The sequence below is a fragment of the Corvus brachyrhynchos genome, unplaced genomic scaffold (genome assembly GCF_000691975.1).
Source record: "Corvus brachyrhynchos isolate BGI_N302 unplaced genomic scaffold, ASM69197v1 scaffold59, whole genome shotgun sequence".
Lineage (NCBI taxonomy): Eukaryota > Metazoa > Chordata > Aves > Passeriformes > Corvidae > Corvus > Corvus brachyrhynchos.
In genome coordinates this window covers 845,780-864,404 of record NW_008246054.1, presented here as the reverse complement: position 1 = coordinate 864,404, position 18,625 = coordinate 845,780, and the positions used below count along the sequence as shown (strand labels likewise).

Here is an 18,625-nt window from a genome sequence, read left to right as displayed (position 1 = left end):
GCATGCAAAAATCTTGGAGGACACACAGTTTGTGGATGGATACAAGCAGTTGGGATTTCAGGAGACTGCTTATGGAGAATTCCTAAACAGACTGAGAGAGAACCCCAGGCTTATTGCATCCTGCCTGGTTGCTGGAGAGAAGCTCAACCAGGACAACACCCAGAGTGTCATTCACACAGTCTTTACCTCCATTTATGGCAACTGCATCATGCAGGAGGATGAGAGTTACCTCCTGCAGGTCCTCCGTTACCTGATCGAGTTTGAGCTCAAGGAAAGCGACAACCCCAGGCGGCTGCTGAGACGAGGCACCTGTGCCTTCAGCATCTTGTTCAAGCTTTTCTCTGAAGGACTCTTTTCTGCAAAACTTTTTCTTACTGCAACCTTACATGAGCCAATCATGCAGCTTCTGGTTGAAGATGAAGACCACCTGGAAACCGATGCAAACAAGTTAATTGAGAGATTCTCCCCAGTACAGCAGGAAAAGTTATTTGGAGAGAAAGGCACAGAAAAGTTCAAGCAGAGAGTCCAGGAGATGGTTGACTCCAACGAGGCCAAGCTGGTGACCTTGGTTAACAAATTCATTGGCTATCTCAAACAAAACACTTACTGTTTTCCTCACAGCTTGAGGTGGATTGTATCACAGATGTACAAAACGCTGTCGTGTGTGGACAGGCTGGAGGTTGGGGAGGTCAGAGCCATGTGCACAGATCTCCTTCTGGCTTGTTTCATCTGCCCTGCCATCGTCAACCCGGAGCAGTACGGGATCATTTCTGATGCTCCTATAAATGAGGTGGCAAGATTTAATCTGATGCAGGTATGATTCACAGTAAGGCAGTCTTAAAAATATACAAATGGCCTTTTTCTTCCCACTAGAACTGATGTTACTACAGTAAAAGTGAAAGTATTCTCTCTCCGACTTATAAAATGAATGCTAATGAAATATTTGTGTTAATTGTTGCTGAAAAGGCAGGCTCCAAAGTTTATCTGTTTGCTTAAAATACTGACTTGAAAAAACCGACAGCATGTATTCCTGTATCCCTTAGAAGAGTTGCAAATACCCTTTATGAAAGCTGTTATAAGGGATGGAAGCTAAGGCATAAAAGTGACTATAAGATGAATTCTGGAATGTATGTAGATGGATGTTGTTCTGTTCTTGCTAATGTTACATATTGTAACAGGTATTGCAAAAAACAATGAAATACTTTGCTGAAAACCCCTTGTTGTCTGGCAGTAATGCCCAATGCTCTACTTGGAGCGTTCCCCAGCCTTCGTGACCAGCTTTTGTAGTTATGCAAATACTTGGGTAGTTAAATGGTATTACATACAGGAGTCATCTGAAGGTGTTGAGCAACACTTGTCTGACTGAGGATGTTCCTCCACATGAGGAACAAAACCTGCTTTTTACTGTTGTGTATAAAGTGGGCAGGGAGTGATTCTCACAGTGCAATCACGCTGGTGAGTTTTGCTCAGTGTTTTTCTAGAATCCAGCAGCAATCCTCTCCTGTGTCACTGCTCACGTGCTGCAGCAGAGCAGTTGGCAACTCTTTAAATTGAGGGTTGTTTTGCAGTTGGAGATGAATAAAGAATATGTGCTCTGAAATAAGGGTTAGCCTTCCTGCTATTTTTCCTTAGTAAAATATATGCAGCCTTTGAAAATCTCTAGGTTTAGATGACCTAGATTCAACTCTCAATTCTGACGTGTTGTAAAAACAAAACATGCTTTGTTCCTGGGAGGGGGAAGTATGGATGCTCACAGCCTACTGTGTGTGCACATTTTCTTGTTAAAGGCAATGACTGCTTCTTTTCTAAGCTTCTTGCATTTTTTCTGCCCTGAAAGCAAGCACAAGTCTCTGTCCACTCAATCAGAAGTATTCCTTGGAGTATTAAATAAAAAAGGATTTAGAATGGAGGAGGTTTTTTTGAATATTTTTTGTAATCAGGTCCATCATGTTGGTTTGAAAGGCTTATTCTTGGTACTTCTTTTTAATTTCAGGTTGGGAGACTTCTGCAGCAGCTGGCAATGACAGGCTCTGAGGAGGGAGATCCACGTACGAAGAGCAACCTCGCTAAGTTCGACAAAGTAAGAATCCAGACTGAAAAAATCCAAGACTTGGTGAATACATCATCATCCTTCTTCAGCCTCCTTTTTCAGACACTGCAAAGGATTTACTAAGTGTTTAATTTCCAAGTTACATGTAATGCAAAGCAGATTAAATCCTGCACAAAGCTGGGGAAAAAAATCTTGAGTACTAGGATTAAGGGTTGGGAATTCTTGCTTCTGCTCTGACCTAATAATTCTGAAAAGAAAATATTTTAAAAAATCAAAGGAAACGACATTTTCAACTGAGCACTGTAAGTGCTCAAGGCCAGGTTGGATGGGGCTTGGGATAACCTGGTCTAGTGGAAGGTGTCCCTGTCCACGACAGGGGGTTGGCACTGGATGGCATTTAAGGTTCTTCCAACCCAAACCAGTCTGCGATTCTGTGATTCCATGAAATACTGAATTACTGTCTGTGGTTTTTCAACTGAACCTAACAAAACCCTTTGATCTGAAGACAACCTAAGTATAATGTCTGTTTTAACACCTAGTAATTTGTTAGTACAAGTAACTTCTCTTACTTTTTTGCATAGTTTTGCTTTTTTTATTCAGCTTTTCGTCTGTTAGTATTAATCATCCATAGCCATAGAGCAGTTGTCTTTGTCGGAGCAACAGTGAAGCTGATGATCTTTGATATATTGTCAAGTGTTTAAAAACCTGTTGGTATCCTCGGTAACCTTGTATCCTTCCAGGTGTTGGTAATTCTAGTTGTTACACAGTCACCACACAAAGCTACACATTTATTGTACAAGTAACGTTTTCACTCAGATTAGAAAGTGCTCTTGTTGTTGCTTCCTTGTTTCACTTTTAGTCTGTGCTCAGCAGATTCTTCGGGAAGGGGCAGTTTACTTGCTGTTATTTTTTATTTAAAATTGTAAGAGCACACTTAAGTAAGTAACACTTTGGAATGCAGGAAAGGAACGAAGGAAATGATAAAAGTAACTGCACACTTTCCTTGCTTGCTCTTCAGTGACCTTAAAATATCTGCCATTTTAGCCTAAGATTTTAGAAGTAGGAAGCAAAACGTACATTATTCTGTGAACTACTTAACTCCTGTCATAGGTTTCCTTCCGAGCTCTAGGGAATGGTCTCTCATTCACACTCTCTGCTGTCTCTCAGAGCTGTGTTGCTGCTTTCCTGGACGTGGTGATCGACGGGCGCGCAGTCGAGACTCCCCCGATGTCGGCCGTGAACCTGCTGGAGGGGCTGAGCCGCACTGTGGTGTACATGACCTACAGCCAGCTCACTGCCCTGGTAATGCCTCCTGCTCCTGGAAAGAGCCAGCGTCAGCTTGTACCCATGTGGTTCCACCTTGGCAAAAGCAGGCTGGTCGTTTGCACTGCAGTTCTTACCAAAACTATTGTCAATGTTTAGGTTGGCTTCATGCGGAACGTCATGTCAAGCGATCAGCTTAAGGAAGATCGGATGGCTTTGGAAAACTTGCTGGCAAATTTACCCCAGAACAAGCCAGGGAAAAGCAGCAGCCTTGAAATGACTCCGTATAACACCCCCCAGCTTTCTCCTGCAACTACTCCAGCTAACAAAAAAAATCGGCTGCCCATAGGTAAGGAGAGCGAGCGGAGTTCCCGCATGATTTCTGACACCTTGGGCATTTCTGTGCCATTTTCAGTCATCTCTTGGGGTTACTCTTTATACCTTCACTTCCTACTTTTTCTGTGTAGATGGTGAAGAATTTTCTTTAGCATACAAGGTAACTTCCTTACTGTCTGATGCAAGTGTGGTGGATGACTTTCATCACTCCAGCTCGAACTGGAGAAAATTGCTGGAGTGGTTGGTAGTCATAATGGTGGTGGTTGGCGGTGATAATAAAAGGAAGGTTTGAAGATGGGAAGCAGATCTAGGGGGAAAATTGCTTAGGAAAGTAGTAAGATGGAAGCAGAGGCATTTAAATAGTGGGATAGAATACGTTTAACATTTTTATTAGAGAACGAATGGACAGGAGGGTGAACAAGCAGGAGCAGGACTTTTAGAGTACGTGCTGAGAAGAGAAGCTTTCTCCTTTCTCCGTTCCTTGCCTGCTCTAATTCCAACTGTCAGTATTCTGGAATGCAATTTTAGGTTGGTTGGGTTTTGTTTTTCAAACAGGATTTCTGGATCTTGAACTTTTTCATATTAATAATACTTTCTTTTATAATAGCAAGTGTGGTACGCTTCTTCAGTGTATAATTATGTGAATATGACCACATGGGATATTTTTGTTTCAGAGATTTGGTGTCAGTGTGTAAAAGGACGAAAATATACAGAGGCCAATAAGTGGCAAAAAACCCCCACAAAACCACCCCCGAAACAAACCTGTCCCATGTTGGTTTAACTCTGCTTTTGAATGGTTCTGGTCTTACCCCTCTAAAGTAGGGGCACTTTACAGCATTTATTTTCTGGTATAAGATATCTTTTGCTCAAAGTTTTTGTTTCTTTTGTTCATTTTAATGCTTTCGAACTCCAGGACAGCAGTTGGCAGCGATCACTGCCTGGGATACCTCTGCTACCAATCTCTCAGCTCACATAACTCTAGTAACCCCTTTTGGTGGGTAATGCCCTCTTTCCATTCTTCTGTGAAACTTTGGCTCGTGTCACATAACTCAAGCATGTCTTTGGGTTACCCTGGCAATCAGTCCCCTTTGCAGATGTCTTGGGTGTATGAACTCATTTGGTGTACGTGTGGACTTTAAAAACCCCTCGTGTGCCTTTGTGTGACAATCAGAATTTGGCTGTGACTTCTGCACACTTGCCTTGTTTTCCCTGGGTCAAATAAAGAAATAATTGGTGTCATGGTGCCATTCTTAGAAACCTTAATTTCATGTGGGTGTTCTTCCTTCTGTGGAGCCGCACATGGGAATCTGAGGCCAGTTGAAAAGAGGATTTAAGAGTGGCAAAGTAATTAGAGTAAACCACTGATGTATTGTGTGTCTGGGTTTGAGACACTTGTTAGAATAAGATTTCCTACTTTTTAGGAGAAAAAACCTTTTAAACAAATTAATTAGAGTTTTAAACCACAGAAACCCAGACCTTTTTTAGTAACAAACTTAATTTTCTCATATAATGTATAAAAAGTCTTTTTGTGATTGGAATAGGCTGAATTGCTGTAGGCAAACAAGTCACAGTGTACCTTGTTTTTCTGCTTCTCAACTTTTATGTTGAATTTTTCCTTCTTCACAGGGCAGTGCTCAAGTTTAAACACCAGTTCCATCTCTCAAAAGTTTAATAAGACTTTGATTTTGAAAATTTGTTTAGTATGTGTTGCTAATTAAAACACTGCAGTTCTATATTTCAGTTGCACTGTCTTTTTTTCCTTCTTAGACAAGGAGGAAGAGCTTTCTAATGTCCATATTTCAAAATATTTTCTTAGCCACTCGAAGCAGAAGTAGATCAAACATGCTAATGGACCAGCATGGAGACCATGAAGGATCCTCCCAGGAGACTATTCCAGAAGTTCAGCCAGAAGAAGTGCTGGTGATTTCTTTGGGCACAGGTCCACAGATTACTCCAGGAATGATGTCGGAAAATGAGGTATCCAGAAACATCTCAGATGTTTTGAACTGTGCAGCCTCTGTCTTCTCTCAGAGCAGAGCAGTGAGGTTGAAAAGCTAAGTTTTGGTAGTAAATCCAGAATGGGAATTAAAATCCTTACTCCGTGTTACTGAACTTGGGGGTTGTAGCATTCAAATTTGCCTTTGTTAGGTGGGGATTTTCCCTCACTTAAGAAGCTTAAGAGTGAACTTGGGCTATTGCTTCTGAGCCTGAAGAAACTGTGTCTCTGCACACCCTGTCCTTTGGATCCAGGAACGCAGGTGAATGACAGAACTGGAGCACTGATCCTGATGCTTTTGGCAGCTTATGAAAGGCACAGGCCCAGGTTCTTGTGAGGGCAGAGCTGAGCTCACAGTGCCATCAGTGCCTGCAGACTGTTCCTAGGGCAGGGCTGGTGTTCCAGCCTTTTCTTTCTCCAGCCTGGTGGTTGGGATTATCTCCTTTGGCAGCCTCGTGCAGATCCTTTCCATATTGCACTGCTCTGTGGGGTGATAAGGGAGTGATGCCTTTTCCTGGTCTTAAAATCAAGAGGCATACACGGTTAGAAGGGGAAAAGGGATTTTACCTTGGTATTTATTTTTAAGGATCCTTAGGTGCACACGTCCAGGTCATATGCATCAAGATCTACCCCGCCGAGTCTTTCCCTGTGTCTCTGTCTTTCTTCTTTCTTCCCGTGTCCCCCCCAACATTGGGTATAACATTATAGGCTTTACTAATTAGCATATCTATCAAAGATTCCCCAATGAGAGGCTCAAGTGAGCCCCCCCTCCCCAAGGAACCTTCCCCTGGATGGTTCTATCTTGGTTTACAGAATATGTTCTGGAGAGGACCTTGGGGTCTGGGGCACACTGATCCCCAGCTACGAAGTTTCTAAAATGTTTAGTCTCTTAGCTTAACAAACAAGTCCAAGAATGTAGGCAAAAAGCACTAGGAATACAGAAGCTGTAAAAAGGTATAACAGGGGTATAAAAGAAAAGGCAAAAATCTTCATGACATCAGGAGCTGTGGCTCTGTTGTTATCAGGACATGCCTGATGTCCACGGGGTGGTTCCTTGCATTCTCCCCAGGCTCTGACTTGGGAGGTTGCTGTCTTTTTTCAAACAGAATGTTAGAAATTTGGTTGTTCCATTAACAATTCAAAAACATGCCTCCAGTGTTTTATTTGCTATTTAATTATCTGAAAAATAGATTATTTTAATGAAGTCTTGTTTCTTTCTCCCACTCTCCAGGTGTTAAATATGCAGCTTGCAGATGGCGGGCAGGGAGATGTCCCCATCGACGAGAACAAACTCCATGGTAAACCTGATAAAACCTTGCGCTTTTCCCTCTGCAGTGATAATCTGGAAGGAATATCTGAAGGTGAAGGGCTGTTTAAGTCTTGAAGAAGTTTTGTTGCTCTTTGGTTTTTTTCACCCCTTAACTCTAAAAGGAAGGTGTGTTAAATACAGCATCTTGTCTTTGCTGTTTTGAAGGCTGTGCTATTTCACTCTGAGAGCCTGTCTTCTCTCTTAGTTGTTCAGAGAATAAAGCCTGGAGCTAAATTTTGACCTACAAAGGCATAACTGAGTCTGAGAACTAGGAAGAGAAAAACTAAGTGTATTTAGAAAGATTATCTTAATAACTAGTACTGCACTTAAGTTTCAAAAAAAAAAAAAACCCTCTATTTTCTCTAACTTAGCTCTAAACTTGGACTTCTCAGACTTATTTTTCATCGTGTTTTAATGAGCTGTTACATATCTCAGAATAGTTTCTGCACAACTCCTTTATATGAATCTCTGACATAACAAAACACAGGTGTCTATGGGATGGAAGAGGTTTGCATCTTCTGCATTATTTTGTTTAACTTCCATAACTTTGTTTTTGCTGTCTCCTCAAAATAAGAAAACAAATTCATGTGCAAGTAAATAAACTAAAGGCAAAGACTTTATTGGCTTTTTAGTTACAGCTAAGTACAGTAGTGGTGAGAGTCAGTATTTTGTGTTGGAACTGCTACTTCATTTCTTGTAATTTTTCTCATGAGCTTTTGTGTCCTGCATTGTTAATGCCGTATATTTAGGAACTGTTATTCAAATTAGTTTTAAGGTAAAATCTGTTTTCCCAGGCCCTTCCAATCGCTCCAACTCTGTGTCATCTCTGGATCTGGAAGGGGAGTCGGTGTCGGAGCTCGGCGCGGGCCCCTCCGGGAGCAACGGCGTTGAGGCTCTGCAGCTGCTGGAGCACGAGCAAGGCAGGTGCCAGTTCTCTCTCACAAGTGCCTGAGGTGCTGTAGATGCTAAAGCCAAAGTATTGTGGAAAGAGATTGCAAAATTGACTAATTCAGGGGAAAAAAAAGTAGAAATTTTCCTTGTGCAATCGCTCTTGTATTTATTTGTGGGTTTGGTTTGGGGTTTTCTTTCTCCCAAGAAATATTGGTTTTAGTCTGTTGTTAGGAAAAGGAAATTGTCTGGAATTTTGAGGCTTAATTCCTTTATAGGAAACTGCTTTTAAGGTTTTGCTTGATATCAAGCTTTTCCCTTCAGGAGCAGGGTGATCTGGATTGAAGTAGTCTGTAAGCATCTGGACAATTTTCTGTTTAATATCCATTTGTCAAACACTGAACAGATTACCCAGAGGTTGTGGTGTCTCCAGCCTGGAGATACTCAAAATATGACTCGACATGATCGTGAGCAACCTGCTGTCCCTGACCAGGGCAGGGGGTTTGGGCTGGAATGGTCTCTGGAGGCCTCAGCTTTTCTGTAATCAGTTGTTCCTCTGCAGGAATTGTATCAGTGTCTTTGTAGCACTACATTTAATTTATTTTTTCGGTCAATTTAGTTGATAGGTCACCGTGTGAACTTCCAGATTTTTCTTCTTATATCACAAATGTGTTCTTCCTTTAAACCACTGCCTTACCTGACAGAATAAGGGGGTTATTTGCTCGGAATTTTTTTCCTAATGTACTCTTAGAGGTTTTCAATCCGAAGTAATTGGAGAAGCCTTTCAGAAAATCGAGACCTGTTTATTTTTCCACAGCCACCACTCAGGATAATCTGGATGACAAGCTCCGTAAGTTTGAAATCCGTGACATGATGGGTTTGACTGATGACAGAGATATATCAGAAACTGTGAGCGAAACCTGGAGTACAGATGTCTTGGGAAGCGACTTCGACCCCAACATCGACGAGGACCGGCTGCAGGAAATCGCAGGTAACGGCTGTGCTCTGGGTAGGTCCTGTGCTGCTCTGGAACCGAGGCTGCAGAGCCTTCCTCCTCCTCCTCCTCCTCCTCCTCCCTTCCTCAACAGGGGCATTTCCACGGATTCAACTGGAGATTTGCTGTAGGAGGACTTTTGTGTGCATGACCTGGACTGTTCTTAGTTACTCGTTTCTTTTCAACGTTGTGTTTCCTGATTGCTTTATTAAGGACACTTAAGATGTGTTCTTACTTTTCTCTCTAGAGCTGACTCCCCAGGCCCAGCTCTAGCCATATGCTCCGGCTTTACTTTTGCAGGTGCAGCTGCAGAGAACATGCTAGGCAGCTTGCTGTGTTTGCCAGGTTCAGGATCCGTGTTGCTTGATCCCTGCACAGGTTCAACCATATCAGAAACCACAAGTGAGGCGTGGAGTGTGGAAGTATTACCAAGTGATTCAGGTCAGAATCGGGCAGTTTTTGCTTATTTCTTTAGCATGATTCTAAGACTCTTCCAGAGGCATAGAATGCAAAACAACGGCCTCTTCCTCTTTCTTCAAGAAATTACTGTCCTAGGATTAAGTTAGTTTTTGTGAATACTTCCAGAATTAAAAGGACAAAATGTTCCTAGGCAGAAAGAAGATGGAAAGCCTTGGGAGAGACTTCTGTTACTTAAGAAATTCTTAAGCTCTGAAGGGGAAGAGAAGGGTTTGCAAAGCAAACTTGTGCTTGCTTTCCTTCCCTGTGGTGTTGAGTAGAAGCTATCCAGGACCACGGTTTACTTTGGTTAGTGAAGATGTGACTGTATCCTGTTGTCTAAGAAATACACCACTTAAAACAGTAAACACTCCTTAGCATGCCTGTGCAGACAGAGCATTGCTGTCTGTGCAGAGTCCTGCCTTCGGTACCAAAGGATATAAGAAAACTCTTGCTGAAGTGGTTGAGTTACCTTAAAACTTGATACACTAAATCAACACCCCCCCTTCCTTCTGCTTGTGAATGTTTAGGGAGCATGGCATTGAGTAATGATACTTTCTCTCTCTACTCTCAATTTTCTCCCTTTTGTAGAGGCTCCAGACTTAAAACAGGAGGAAAGACTCCAAGAACTGGAGAGCTGCTCTGGGCTGGGTAGCACATCTGATGACACAGATGTGAGGGAGGTCAGCTCTCGGCCCAGCACTCCCGGCCTGAGTGTTGTATCAGGTGTGTGGAACTGTCTCTGAAAACGCTGCTCTATCACAGCATGGTCAGCACTCACTTTGCTGCACGTGCTTGATTTATACATCACTCATAAAATAACATCCTGTACTCATTCTGGAATTTTCAAAGCAGTGATTCTTTGTTCACCTCACAGAAGAAATTTAAAAGGCAGCAGAGGGGTGAATGCCCTGTGTTGCAATAGCAGTGGTTAGCAGAGGAGTGTTGCTTTGGAAGAAACTCCGAACTTTCTTGCATTTAGTTTTATTATCACAACTTGTTTTATTTAAGTCAGTCATAGCTCTAGTTCTTAATTTTCTGCAAGGTATACAAGAGTGGAGTGTCTTTCTAATGCCCCTTGTCAGAGTGTATTCATGGCTAGGATAACACTTTTGAAGATGTAGAGCAGAAATAAACTGTTATTTCAGCAGTATAGAAATTCGTGGTGTCTGTAGGTGCTACTGTGAGTTAGAACTTGATTATTCACTGTCCATCAAACATTTTAACAGCCTCAGGATTTTTGCTTCCTTGCTCTCTGAAAGACTATTACAGATGCTTCTTTTGTTATGTGTAAGGTATTAGTGCAACATCTGAAGATATTCCTAACAAGATTGAGGATCTCAGGTCTGAATGTAGCTCTGACTTTGGGGGAAAAGATTCTGTAACAAGTCCCGACATGGATGAAACAGCCCATGGTAAGTTAGTTATCTGGAATCGCTGATAAACACAAGTGACATTTATGGAATCCGTAAATTTTACAATTTCTCCCAATTTCAAAGTGCTGGTGACTAAGCTTAATATTTTCCTTATTTGCCAGTACTGTGTTTGTTTGACAGACTCCAGTCTACTGCTTTGCCGTACTAGAGCTGGAGTACTAGATCTAAGATTCCTAATTCGGTTTGATGACATTGACTGTCCTCTTGCATTTTGGAAGTGGGCTGCTCCTCAAGAATTCCCCACTTTTTGTGATGTAATTCTTTGATCATTTCAATGTACTGCAGAGATCTTTCCGTACAGGAATATCTTTACAAATACTTTGCAGTATAAGTTTTGTAAACTTTTGTTGCTGAGGCCTGTTTTTCCAGTGTCTCTCATGTTGGAGGCAGTTTTGGCATGGCACTAACTTTGTTCTCTCTGTAATTCAGGAGCCAGTCAGCTGACATCTCCCCCTTCTCAGACAGATTCTTTGCTTGCATTGTTTGACCCTCTGTCCTCAAATGAGGGTGAGTTATAAAGATTAAACTTTGTTTTAAAAATAGGCATTTTCGATGCTTCTATGTTAGTACCAGGTAATTTGGAATAATATTAAAAGAAATGTGTGTGACTTCTTTTCTGCTTGTGACCACAGGTGTGTCAGCTGTAGTAAGGCCTAAAGTGCACTATGCAAGACCCTCTCATCCACCTCCAGATCCACCCATCTTGGAAGGAGCCGTGGGAGGTAACGAGGCCCGACTGCCAAACTTTGGGTCTCATGCTTTAATTCCAACTGACCTGGAAGCCTTCAAGCAGAGACATTCGTACCCGGAGAGGCTGGTCCGCAGCAGGAGTTCAGACATCGTGTCCTCAGTGCGGAGGCCTATGAGTGATCCTGGGTGGAACAGACGTCCTGGGAATGAGGAGAGGGAGCTGCCCATGGCCTCCAGCAGTGCCGGGGCAGCGGTGCTGGCGGCCGCCTCTCAGTCCTCATCATCATCTCCCAGCAAGGACTCCTCCAGGGGAGAGGTGAGCCTTCTGTTTATCATTGTAATTTTATCTCTCGTGCCCGCTTTAACTATACTTGTAATGCCAGAAGGCCGGAATTAAATGTCTTTAGCCAAGGAATTACAACACGTTTGTTACCCTTTAAACATTGGCCAGTAATGTTTTATAAGATAAAACAGATGTTCAGAGTGGCTTAAGTGGATCTGGCTTCTCTTGAATTTACTGGATGAGGTTTACTGGATTTGGTGGTACTTCAGAAACAGATTCATTGTACTGTTAAACTGCAGCAGCCTGAGAATTAATTTTCTTTAAAAAAGAAATAAGTGAAATCTAAGATTCTTTATGACTATGGGTTTGCTTTTGCAGGATACCCTCTTTAGAAGAGATATTTCTGACTTAATCTGCTCTCTGTGCTCTGCTGTAGTTCTGTTTTTACAGTCAGTGTAGCAAAAGCTGATGTGAAGGAGAAATTTTCTCTTTACACTTGATTTGGTAAATGCTCAGATGTAGACTCTGCCCTTCCGCAGATTGAGGAACGGAAAGACAGTGATGATGAGAAGTCTGACAGGAACAAGCCCTGGTGGAGAAAACGTTTTGTGTCTGCCATGCCCAAAGGTAGGATCATGTCTGTCTGGGTTTGGTACTTCAGTCAGAGTTCACACTGCCTTTATTATATCTTTAGTCACTTTTATGGTTAAAGTATAAATAAATATGTAAATAGAAACAGGAAGCTACCTGACTCCCATGGCTAGTACTTCCCTAGAGTGTGCTGTACCTCAAAGGCAAAACTGTTCTGCCTGACCTCATGTCTGTTAAAGGTGGAGCTGGCTATAGGTGATGACAGTACAGTTCTGCTCTACCCCATGGATAAGCTTATGCTTTTATGGAAGTTGATTTGATGAAAATTTTCTGCATTAGCCACTTCCTTAAAGTTTCTGCTATTTGGCCATTATCTCAGAGTAGTCTTTGACGAGGTTCCTTGCATTTTCAGCTCCAATTCCATTTAGGAAGAAAGAAAAACAAGAAAAAGACAAAGATGACATGGTGCCTGACAGATACGCAACACTTCAAGGTATGTGAGTAACATCATCCCAGTAATTTTCTCTCAGAACATGCCTCCTGGAGTTCCAGAGTGCCCACCAGGTAGCTATTGACAGACAGGTATGTGCTGTTGTAGTTCATGTTCAGAACTGACATTTTGAATAAGAAAATAGATAGGATTTCCTGACTTGAAGGCTGTTTTTAAGTTGTCACTTGTCTGTCTGTGCATGTAGTGGAATCTCAGCTCAAGTCCTCACTTCCCCCCCCCCCCATTTATGGAGCTCCTGTCCTTGTCACAGCTGAGCTGTAAGGATAGCTGTACACACAGTCCTGTAATAGTTACTTCAGTGTTAAATTAAACATGGTTTGAACCTGGGTGTTTTGTTTTCTGTTTGCCTGATCCTTTCTAGAAGTCTTCAAATATCCAAGAACCATTTGTGTATGCAGTATAAACGTGCTGAGGATCTGCTCAGGATCTGACTTCATTTGTTCACTTTGATTGTACTGTTTGTCTTCTGGTTTGCTTCAGACTTTATTAATACATTTGAATTTGGGCTACGTGGGACGCAAGCATCTCTTTCTTTGATCTGGCTAAAAACAGAGTCCAAATGTGTAGGCTTAAGTTTTTGTATTTGCTTTCAGTTGGCCCAACACCAGGGTAACTCCTGCTGTTTTTTATGGTCCTTTCAGATGATCCCAGCCCAAGGCTCAGTGCACAGGCACAAGCTGCTGAGGACATTCTGGACAAATACAGGAATGCAATCAAGAGAACAAGTCCTAGTGAAGGAGCCATAGTGAACTACGACAGTGCAGGTGAGAACCTGGCTTTTGTAATCACCACCAACATAGTTTCTCCTCCTTAAAGATAAAAACACTTTGGTATTCTAGACCAATGTTGGTATTAGCAGCTGAACAGTGTGACCTCTGAACAAGGAATGTTTTTGTCAAATAATCTGTGGGACAGTCCCTCAAAGGCTGGGAATTAAATCAGTATTCCCAAGGACAGCTCTTTCATATTGCCATTGAGGGAGCTGGTTGTTGATAGCACATCTCCTCCTACCAGTTTTTTGATTTGTTTTGTTTTAAATGGCACTGAAGAAGTGTATTGCCCTCCAAAGCTTTTGGAGTTTCTTCTTAGGAGCTTCTAGGTTGTATGTTTTAATACTCTTTTTTCATATATCCAGAACAAGCTGGTTTATTTGCTGTCTCCATTCTCTCCCTGACCTTAGAATAACGAGCAGACAATTAGTCTGGTTCCTTCTTTTGACTCCTCTCTTCAGGTATAATGTGTTTTTCGTTTCCACAGAGGCAATTGGGGATGGTGAGAGCATGCATGACTCCCCACGGGATGAGGCTTTGCAGAACATGTCTGCAGATGACCTCCCAGACTCTGCAAGTCAAGTAGCACAGCCACAAAGTTCTGCTTTCTCCTATAGGTAAATATATTTGCAGGTTTTGTCTTACCCACAAAGTAGAATTAAGAACTGAAGCTGTGTGATTGGTTCCCACAAGAATCTTAATATAGATTCATTGTAAACTTTCATGTGCTTTTAGTTGTAAGCATCTCAAACTGTCATATTTCCACTGATGAAGAGGGATTTTATAACCTGAGAGGACAAAGCAGTTCAGTGTTTAGGAAAATCCCTTTGACAATGGTGCTGGATCAAAAGAACTGATATTCTAAAGTCTTGACAATGTTGTATATTAAAATGATGTTAAATAACTTCTAGGCAGTATTAAATAAAAAAGAGAGTAGAGACTTCTTATTGAAGAAGCAGACCTCTCATCAACTGTGTTAAGAAAATATTTTTCCTCTTTAAGGGATGCAAAGAAGAAATTGAGATTGGCTCTTTGTTCAGCAGATTCTGTTGCCCTCCCGATGCTGACACATTCAACAAGGAATGGTCTCCCAGACCACACAGACCCCGAAGGTAAAGGCTTTGCACTGTGTGTGTGTCTCTCCTTGTCCCCGTGCAATGGCACTTGTACTGCACCATTTATGGTCCCTTCTCTGCCACAGATATTGAGGGCACAGGCTGCCTTTTGCCCCCAGAATGTTTTCATTCTTACTCCACAGACAAACCTGCCATCTCAACCTGGTCTAAGATTTTTTTGTCATGAAATATCACAGATACAGTGTGGGTAGAGCCTGAAGCTATAGAATAGACTCTCAAAATACATGTGCTTTTGGGAGTTGTGCTACTTGAATGATTTACTGGGTCTTTATGTTGACTTAGTATAAATGTGTTGTGTTGTGTCCCTTCATTCACTCTAGGTTTATTTGCAGACAGGTGAATCTGTCACCTTATCTGGTCCTCTTCACATTTCAGAATGGTTCTGAATGCTAGATACGATAGTGATGTGGAAGCTTATCCTCTGAGACCTGGAAAATTCAAAAAGGCTTATTAAATTGTTCTGAAATAACATTTATTGCCTAATGTACAGAAGTTTTATTTTAAACCATCAATGTGTTTCCCATATTCAAAAATACTTTATTTTCATTGTGCCTACGTTTCTTTTCCTTAATATTTTTCCTTTGTTCTTTATTAGATAATGAAATTGTGTGCTTCTTGAAAGTTCAGCTGGCTGAAGCCATCAACCTGCAGGACAAGAACCTGATGGCGCAGCTGCAGGAGACGATGCGCTGCGTGAGCCGCTTCGACAACCGGACCTGCCGGAAGCTGCTGGCGTCCATTGCAGAGGACTACAGGTAGCTTGTCCAGTGTCTCGTTAGCAATGGGTTCCCAAATTCATGTATTTATTCTCTAGCAGATTGGGAAGATCCCTTTTGTTTTAAATTGTACTTAACCAAACCAGGTTATTGCATCTCTGCTTCCCCACAAAACAATGCAATTGTCTCACCCATGTGAGGCAAACTTCCGAATTCAGGCATTGTTTTGTTTCAAAAGCAACAAGTTGAAGAATCCTTTGCAGTATGACTCAGCAGTCTGTAAAGCTATTAGCCTCTGCTGTTATTAACAACCTGATGTAGAACCCTCTTTGCTTTAGGAAAAGAGCTCCATATATCGCGTATTTAACTCGCTGTCGCCAAGGCCTGCAGACGACACAGGCGCACCTGGAGAGGCTGTTACAGAGAGTCCTGCGAGATAAAGAAGTGGCCAACAGATACTTCACTACAGTGTGTGTGAGGTTACTGCTGGAGAGCAAGGAAAAGAAAATAAGGGAGTTCATTCAAGGTAAGATTAATGCAGACCAAAGTGTTTATATTCCTTTACTCCATATTTAGATGCTGACTTGGGTTAATGTTTTAAAATATGTCTTTTGATCTGAGTAGTAGATTCCTAAAATGATTTTAATTTTAGATGGTGAATTAATGGCTAAAGAGACAGATTACTGTGACTTTACAGTATGTTGTAGCAGCTAAGCCATGGCAATTGTCTGCATTTTTCATGGGCTGAGAGAATGAAGGTAATTTGACCTTACTTGGCCAAAGAAATTCTGCTAAATCACATTATCTGCCCCATGGCAGAAGCATGAATACTATTAATGATTTTTTGTATCTACTGATACATGATAAACTAAGTTGCAGCATTCAGTTCTTAGTCTAGAACCTAAGGTTGCACCTTAGAAGATATGGGGGATAGTAATAGTGTGAATCAAGTGACTCAAAGATTCAAAAATATCACAGCATAAGAGATAGTGGCACCAAGAAACTCAAAACAGCCACTTATACGAAACTGGTTCTGTGTTCTCTATGCACATACCTGACTAAATGAAGCACCTAAGGAATTTGGAGTCAATTCTTGCTCCTGGAGCATATAGTGCTGCATATTAAATGTGCCTGAAAAACCTATCAGAAAGAATATTTTTTTTTACTTAAGTGAATGTTTTCTCTCTTCCTCCTTTTTATCAGATTTCCAGAAACTCACAGCAGCAGATGATAAAACAGCCCAAGTAGAGGACTTTCTCCAGTTCCTGTACGGGGCTATGGCTCAGGATGCCATATGGCAGAACGCCAGCGAGGAGCAGCTCCAGGATGCACAATTAGCCATAGAGCGCAGTGTGATGAATCGCATTTTCAAACTCGCCTTCTACCCTAATCAGGATGGAGATATTTTGCGTGACCAGTGAGTTAATGGAATTCAAAGGATTTGTTTTCTCTTTTGCAGTTGGTGCAGTGGAAGCTGTGCAGCCCTCCTGTGACAGGCTTGTCTGAGTCAGCCACACAAACTCATGTTTTTGTTCAGAACATTTTGTAAAAGAACAAGGAAGGGCTTTTAGCATCATGTGCAAATGTGTTTGCAACAAACTGCTAGAGCAGAATAAAGTTGTAAAATTTGGGATGCAGACTGTCAGGTCTGCAAGTGTGTGTGCTGAGAGAATGATCAAAACCTGTTTCAGGACTGGACCTCCTCCATTTTCTGCTTTGACTCAGTATTTTCCGTGGATTTGGGGTTTCTGTGGTTTAGAACAGATGCTGTTGGGATGCTCTAGAGGATGCATGGTTGTTCTTGGCTGTACAGAACAATCCTCTGCATCTTCACTGACCTGGTGTCCATCATCTGTAGGGCCACATTCCTGAAGATCTTTCTGGTCCTATCAAACATAAAACAGGTGGGAATCCCCAGCTGGCTGGCTGCTGCTTACTTTTATTTTTTGTGTTTTCAGGGTCCTTCATGAGCACATACAGAGGTTATCCAAAGTAGTGACTGCAAACCACAAGGCACTTCAGATACCTGAGGTAACAACTCCTTTCCTTTGCTTCTGTATGTGTGTTGGGGTTTGGACTGGGACTGTGACGGGGAGAGGATTGTTCTGTTTGACACTTAGAAGGGTTGCTTTGCTGTCTTTGACAGCTGAAGTATCCTGCAGGAAAAATACACTGTACCCATGTGTCTTCCATTTACCCAGCACTTTCATTTTTCTCCTGGCTATTAGGGTAACAAAAAGCAGGTTGGTGGGCTCAGGGGGTCTGTCAGGGGCTGCATGTCTGCAGCTGCCTAGTTCTCAGTTCACACGTGAAGTGTGAGTGTTCACAAAGCTGCTGGTGAGGAAGAGAGCACCTATGGCTCTGCCTTCATCTGGAACAGGGTTCTGAGCAAGTCATGAAGAAGAACAAGCTAATTTTGTGAGTTGCCCACAGAGTACTGGCTCCTTACAGTGTTTTTACAACCCATGAGGAAGCCACCTTCACTGTGAGTGTAACGTAGCCATCTCCAAATTGCAGACTCAGAGTGCGTTGGGTGGGAAAGGCCCCTAAAGCTCACCTTGTCCCACCCCCTGCCATGGGCAGAGACACCTTCCACAGACCAGGGTGCTCAGGGCTCCATCCATCCTGGTCTTGGAGGCTTCCAGAGGTGGGGCAGCCACAGCTTCTCCGGGCACCCTGTGCCAGGGCCTTGCCCCCCTCACAGGGAAGAATTTCTTCCATATATATAACTTAAATCTCCCTTCTTTCAGTTTGAATTCATCTTGCCTTAAAGCTTCCCATTTCTCCAGAGCCTGTGAGCCTCTGGTATTGCAGCTCCTCTGTGGTGCACAGCAGTAGCTTGGCCAAATGAGGACTGGGTTGGTTTCTCCCCAGGTGTATCTCCGGGAGGCACCATGGCCATCGGCGCAGTCCGAGATCCGCACAATAAGCGCCTACAAAACCCCCCGGGACAAGGTGCAGTGTATCCTGAGGATGTGCTCCACCATCATGAACCTGCTCAGTCTGGCCAACGAGGATTCGGTACCTGGGGCAGATGATTTTGTTCCTGTTCTGGTCTTTGTCCTCATAAAGGTGAGTTCTTTTGCAGAGATCACAAACCCCAGTTAATTCTTGTAATCAACAAACAAATTTAGGAGGAGAAATAACGCCTGTGGGTCATGGGAAGCTGTCCAGGCCCAAACCCAGGTCTGATTCAGCAG

At 42.5% G+C, this 18,625-nt stretch overlaps 1 protein-coding gene across 1 annotated transcript in view; it reads left to right on the top strand.

Annotated features, from left to right (window-relative positions):
* Nucleotides 1–18,625, top strand: part of GAPVD1 (GTPase activating protein and VPS9 domains 1) — a 29,268-nt gene that overhangs the window by 6,364 nt on the left and 4,279 nt on the right. The window contains exons 3-25 of the mRNA XM_008642133.2: nucleotides 1–814; nucleotides 1,994–2,080; nucleotides 3,218–3,352; nucleotides 3,473–3,662; nucleotides 5,466–5,626; nucleotides 6,877–6,943; nucleotides 7,749–7,874; nucleotides 8,660–8,833; nucleotides 9,137–9,277; nucleotides 9,884–10,018; nucleotides 10,588–10,707; nucleotides 11,158–11,235; nucleotides 11,361–11,734; nucleotides 12,241–12,328; nucleotides 12,705–12,785; nucleotides 13,445–13,567; nucleotides 14,061–14,190; nucleotides 14,576–14,685; nucleotides 15,305–15,464; nucleotides 15,764–15,951; nucleotides 16,629–16,842; nucleotides 17,384–17,456; nucleotides 18,300–18,497. The exon at nucleotides 1–814 is cut by the window's left edge and continues 6 nt beyond it. Coding sequence (XP_008640355.1) covers nucleotides 1–814; nucleotides 1,994–2,080; nucleotides 3,218–3,352; nucleotides 3,473–3,662; nucleotides 5,466–5,626; nucleotides 6,877–6,943; nucleotides 7,749–7,874; nucleotides 8,660–8,833; nucleotides 9,137–9,277; nucleotides 9,884–10,018; nucleotides 10,588–10,707; nucleotides 11,158–11,235; nucleotides 11,361–11,734; nucleotides 12,241–12,328; nucleotides 12,705–12,785; nucleotides 13,445–13,567; nucleotides 14,061–14,190; nucleotides 14,576–14,685; nucleotides 15,305–15,464; nucleotides 15,764–15,951; nucleotides 16,629–16,842; nucleotides 17,384–17,456; nucleotides 18,300–18,497 — 3,967 coding nt within the window. The remainder of the gene's footprint in view (nucleotides 815–1,993; nucleotides 2,081–3,217; nucleotides 3,353–3,472; nucleotides 3,663–5,465; nucleotides 5,627–6,876; nucleotides 6,944–7,748; nucleotides 7,875–8,659; nucleotides 8,834–9,136; nucleotides 9,278–9,883; nucleotides 10,019–10,587; nucleotides 10,708–11,157; nucleotides 11,236–11,360; nucleotides 11,735–12,240; nucleotides 12,329–12,704; nucleotides 12,786–13,444; nucleotides 13,568–14,060; nucleotides 14,191–14,575; nucleotides 14,686–15,304; nucleotides 15,465–15,763; nucleotides 15,952–16,628; nucleotides 16,843–17,383; nucleotides 17,457–18,299; nucleotides 18,498–18,625) is intronic.